This window comes from Triturus cristatus, chromosome 3_1, assembly GCF_964204655.1.
Source record: "Triturus cristatus chromosome 3_1, aTriCri1.1, whole genome shotgun sequence".
In the NCBI taxonomy this organism is placed as follows: domain Eukaryota; kingdom Metazoa; phylum Chordata; class Amphibia; order Caudata; family Salamandridae; genus Triturus; species Triturus cristatus.
Window position 1 is genome coordinate 271,006,248 of NC_140583.1, and position 5,997 is coordinate 271,012,244.

At 37.8% G+C, this 5,997-nt stretch overlaps 1 protein-coding gene across 1 annotated transcript; it reads left to right on the forward strand.

Annotated features, from left to right (window-relative positions):
* Positions 1 to 2,725: 2,725 nt before the first annotated feature.
* LOC146860088 (zinc finger MYM-type protein 1-like) lies at positions 2,726 to 4,859 on the forward strand. Its single transcript, XM_085646133.1, has 2 exons — positions 2,726 to 4,458; positions 4,832 to 4,859. Exons 1-2 carry the CDS (start codon positions 2,726 to 2,728, stop codon positions 4,857 to 4,859), a joined length of 1,761 nt encoding a protein of 586 aa, XP_085502259.1.
* The last annotated feature ends 1,138 nt before the right edge of the window (positions 4,860 to 5,997 follow it).

Sequence of the window (5,997 nt, forward strand, 5' to 3'; positions counted from 1 at the left end):
TCTAGAGTTCATGCACAGCACCACAGGCACTCACTGCAATGCACACATACTAAAACATACACACACATTGTTTCACATATATTCGTTTAAACGTGTATGCACTTCTTTGCAGAAACCAGCAACTTTACACAAAATTACACAAATCACAATGCTTGCAGAGACCCAGGATCTCACTTGCACTCATGCACATTCTATTAAAACCACCTGAATTTATTATCTTAAATGTTTGTGTTTATTTGTTTTGTGTAAAAGAGTATTGTACAGGTAGCACATTTGCTAGAAACATTACATGAATACAGTGCAGTAATTGTTGGTAATAATTCTTGTTTTAATTCTTTTAGCACATGAGAAATTGGAGTTAAGACTGATCGTAATATAATCACATTCAAGATCGGTACTGCGAGATATCGAAAGAAGACACGTGGTGGCTCCGGCCCTGCGGCGACAGAACCTTTATCGAAACTCAGCTTCCTGGTCCTAGACCTCAGGCCAGAAGGTAGGACATGCTTTTGTATTTCCCGCAAAGGTCCACATTCAGCTATGTATGGGTGCCAAGTGTGTGGTCTTTAGGTGTGGAGGCCTGTTGGTTTATCCTAGCAAAACAGTGCAGAGAGTATGAGGTTGAATTTTAAGGGGATAATTTTGTGTTTTTTCATGATTAACTATGAGAAGTTCAAAAATGTTGATTTTTAAATCTTTTATTATTGTATGCTCTCTTTCATTTATCTAACTAGCCTAATAATCCCTTACTATCCCTTAATGCTTACCGTCCCTAAAGATATTAAACCCCAAACTGCCCATACATTCTGTCGTTTCTTGATGCATAATAAATGGACTACTCTTTAATGCTACCCTGATTCATAATAGCCCTGAACTACTCCTTAGTGCTACCCTAAAATCCCGTAATTATCCATTAACGCTAACTTGACCTGAATCATTACAATTCATTGCTAGTCTCCTGACCCTTATTTTAGATGCTCCTGTCTACTTTGGGAGGATGGCCCTTAGCCCTGCTACCAGTACACTTATGTTTCTTGTATAATGCATGAAAGCCACTACTTATTTTCATTCTATTTTTTCAGTCAACAATGTTTTTCACACCAATGTTTTTCAGTCTACTTTTTCCGTACCATTGGGCAGATTTACGTTTCCTGGCGCATCCCTGCAAATCAGCAGGGATGCGCCAGGGAAGATGCGTCATGCAAGTTTGCCCCTGCGCTATTGCAGATGCGCCGCATTTGCAATGTGGTGCATCATGGCGCAAAGACAAGCAGATGCGTGACGCATCTGCTGGCGTAAGGTTGGCGCAGTGCTGAAGATGTGTCGCAAGCGTGACGCAACTCCAGCACTGTTCCAACCTGCCCTATCCCTAACATGGTGCGTCACGTCTTACGCCTGCTTGAAGCAGACATAAGGATTTGACGCACCAGCGTCGGAAAAGTGACTGCGTGAAATCTCGTAGATTTCACTGCGTCACTTTTCCGAGGGTTTTGTCGACGTAACGCCCACCCTGCATACATTAAACCTGACTCAGGTTTAATGTGGCGCAGGGCTTTACAACGTGACGCATCTCCCTAGATGCGTCACGTTGCAAATCTGTCGCAGCATGGCGCTAGCTTTGCGCCGCCGCTGCGTCACAAATGTGATGCAACGGCAGCGCAAAAGTGGCGCACAGGGCTTGTAAATCTGCCCCAGAGTTTGTACAGTGAGTAGGATATATAAAATCTATCTAATGTGTTGTGACAGTGTGACTCCTGTCCATTTAGTAATAGGATCACTGATATGACTAGCACTGTCTAAAGGATGTAATTATAGTCTGTCTTGTGTGTAGAATACCTCCATCCATATATTTTTTGAATTTGGAAATAGTCTAACTGCAATGGTAAACTCTTAATTGGAAAAATATACATTTATTTTGCTGTGCTTGGTACAGACGGCTGCTGGATATATCAGAGATCTGCCTAGAACTCTTTTAAAGGGTATTGCTCAATGCAAGTCGTATGCTTTTTACAGAAAATTTCAACATGTTTTGTATTATTTGCCATCTAAAGTCAAGTCCAAATGTATAAGTACTTTGTTTTAGGTTTACTCCTAACATATACTGATTTTAGCCTCAAAGCTTACATCATATTTTAATTATTAACAGGATCCCAGGAGGAATTCTGAACTAGTTACAAGGCTATACCGCTTGGGGGACAGCTGTACGTGCTGCTGCAGTTGCATTCCTGTCAGAATGAGGATGGATGACTAATTGCTGTTACTATTGTGTGCATGACAATTCATATTAGTGTATTCATTATTTTGCGTGATATAGTTTTTGTGTCTTCAACCTAGGGAATATTTAAAAACAGGTTAGGTTTTCTATTTCCAGTCTGATCTATTGCTAGATACAATGAACACAGTTGACAGTTTACTCGTACACCCCTTTTTGGGCTTGACACATGCTGATAAACTGCAAGTGAAAACATTAGGAGCTGATAAACCTGAAATTAAAATTGAGCAGTCTGCAAAAGATAGGGGACAGGGTTATACACGTCGGTTTACCAGAACATGGTATGATAGGATAGAGTGGCTTACTGGTAGCGCTTCTAAAAATGCTTTATTCTGTTTCCCTTGCTTACTTTTTGGAGGTGAAGTTGCCTGGACAAAAACAGGAGTTACTGACCTAAAGCATCTGGCTGAAAAAATAAAAAAACATGATTCCTGTAAATCTCATTTGACAAATATGTTGAAATTATCTCTTTTCGGAAAATCGGACATTGTACAGCAATTGAACGAAGCATACCGTGTGGGAGTAAGAAAACATAATGCAGAAGTGGATAAAAACCGATACATTTTATCAAAATTGATTGACTGTATTCGTTTTTGTGGTGCCTTTGAATTGGCATTACGGGGCCATGATGAAACTGAAGAGTCTCTAAATCCTGGCGTGTTCGGGGGCCTTGTTGATTTTGTCTCCAGCATTGACAGTGCTATGGAAACACATTTAAGAACAGCCACAGTGTTTAAAGGCACGTCTAAAACTATTCAGAATGAATTGCTGGACTGTATGCTGGAAGTGATAAGAGAATATATTACACAGCAGTTGAGAAGCACTGATTATGTAGCTATCCAAGCTGACGATACAACTGATGTCTCTACTAAGACACAGTCAGTTCTAGTCTTCCGCTACATTGATGGAAATTGCAAGGTAGCTGAACGATTTTATTGTTTCACACATCTAAAAGACTCATCTGCAGAAACAATTGCCTCAGCCGTTCTTAATGAATTAAACATTGTTTTCCCTGACCAATGTGCTAAAGGAAAACTAATTGCTCAAAGCTACGATGGGGCCAGCGTCATGCGTGGTGCAACAGGTGGGGTGCAAAAGAAAATCAGGGATGTTTACCCAAATGCACATTATATTCATTGCCATGCCCACCAACTTAACCTAATTATGGAACAGGCTTCCTCCAAAATATCTAGAGTTAAAATTTTCTTTTCAGAGATTGGAGGTATAACAGCATTTTTTGCACGTTCCCCGAAAAGGACTGATATTCTTGAACAAATAGTTTCAAGAAGACTTCCAAGAGGGTCTGCAACTCGCTGGAACTTCAATATTCGAGCAATATTGATAATTTATGAATACAGAGACGATCTTCTTGAATGCATGTCAACCATTGCAAACAGTGGTGATTTTGAGTCAAATACTATATGTGAAGCTAAGGGATTTAGTAGAACATTAGATGATAGAGAGTTTATATTCTTTCTGTTTCTTTTTCACCGTATAATGCCCCAGGTAGACATTTTATATAATCAATTGCAAAAGCGAGACATTGACACTGTATATGTCCAGAAAGCTACTACAGACTTTGTGACAAGCATCACCAAAGTACGGGAATCAATTGACAGTTTGGATTCTACACTGCCACAAGAATGTACATTTGTAAACCGAAGACTGCAAATAAATACTTTGACCCAAGAAGCAAAAGAAGTCTGTGACATTATTGTGGTCCATGCCAGAGAGCGCTTTGCATTCACAAAGCATCTTGTAAGTGCAACACTATTGCGAAGTGACCTTTTTGAAAGACATGACAAATCTTTCCCAGCTGAGGCACTCGCAGAAACGATAGAAGCCTATCCTATGTTAGACAAGGCTAGATTGCGTACAGAACTTTCGGTCCTGTATGGAAGACGTGACTTCCGTCAAACTACTGGTGGTGCCATGGCTTTATTTAGCTTTTTGTGTGAAAACAACTTAGAGAAATCTTTTTCTGAGACCATAAAGCTTTTAAGAGTTGTCATTACTACACCCATGACAACAGCAGAGTCTGAGGGATGTTTTTCCGCACTAAAGAGGGTAAAAACGTTTTTGCGAAACACTATGACTCAAGCTAGACTTAATGCATTGGCTATGCTGTCAATGGAAAAGGAGCTAATAAAGGAAATACCAGAATTCAACAAAAGAACAATTGAAAAGTTTGTTCATATTAAAGATCGACGAGCAAACTTTCTATATAAATAGAAAATATTAATCTGATGTGTAATCATAGTTTCAGGTGTTTATAGCTCGGTTTGTTTTGTTTGATAACATTAGGAAGTACTGTTGGACATGTACTCATTCCATTTAATATTCATAAAACTCCTGTACAGTTGATATGTGTTTATATATGTGTGTTTATGTATCTGTGAATTTATAGATATTTGTTTTCATATTTTATTATTTTTTAAAATATTTTTGTTGTTAGTGTCTAAAAATATGTTGGTTTTGAGGGTATATGTCTTTATATGTACAACATTTAGTTATTTTCGTAATTTATTTTTATTTAACTGTTTTCTACTGTACTAACAGGGACAAGAACCCTTCTACCTGTGATTGACATGCAAAGTATTTCAATATTATTATTATTTTTTTAATTGTTTAAAAATATCATATTGGTTTTCAAAGTTCTTAAAATGTACATTTATTTATTTTCATAATTTCTTTTAATTCAATTTTTTCTGCTGTGCTGGCTGAAGAGCACAAGGACCTGAGTGTGGCATGCAAAGAATTTATATAGTATTATTTAAAATAATTGTGTTTGTGTTTACAAATATCATATTGGTTTTGAAGGGATATTTCTTAAAATATACATTTATTTATTTTCATATTTTATTTTTATGTAGCCATTTTCTACTGTACTGACAGGCACAAGGGACTGAGAGTGGCATGCAAAGTATTTAAAAATAAAGTAAAACGTTTTTACCAAGCCTGCTTATACATATAAAGTTTGTGTTGTTTCTTTCTAAAATAAATTAAAGATTGTTGATGGATATTTCTTATATTTTAAGCAATGCATATTACACTCATTTCATAACTCATTTTTATTTAGTGGTTTTCTAAAATACTGATGGACCCAAGGGCCTCAGAGCGCTATATGAACTATTTTAAGTACAATATTTACTTCATTTTGCAAAATTGCCTCGCTCAAAAATGCAAAGCTTTTGCTGACTTGCTAAGAATTAAATGTTTGTTTCGAATGGATATTTCTTATACTTGTAGCTATTTAATGTCATGAAGATTACTGGGCAATCAACATTGAATAGCTGATGCAGAAAAGGAAGTGGCCAGCCTTCATTTCGGGTAGGAACAAAATTACAAGTGTGTTTCTTTGCGGATGTTTATGCACCTATGTTAGGTGTTTTCTATTGGAATGGGTAGAGACAAAGCGGTTTTGCTTAGTACCCCTAGCCATCTTCAGAAGTCAGACTTGCTTGGCAACACAGAAATTCTCTGAAATTATGTATGAGTTTTCTTTTATGAATGCCTAGAAGAACTGATTTTTCAGTCCATTTATCACATAAATAGTGCTGAAAATTGCACCAAAAAATGCCAATTTTTTTAAAATTTCTTCACGGGGGGAGAACCCCCCCGAACCCCCCTTATTGCCGTCGGGCTCGCTCGCTACGCTCGCTCGCTCCCGTACGTTCATGCCTTTTGAAATACGCCCCACCAGTTTAAAATTCCACCAGCCGGCA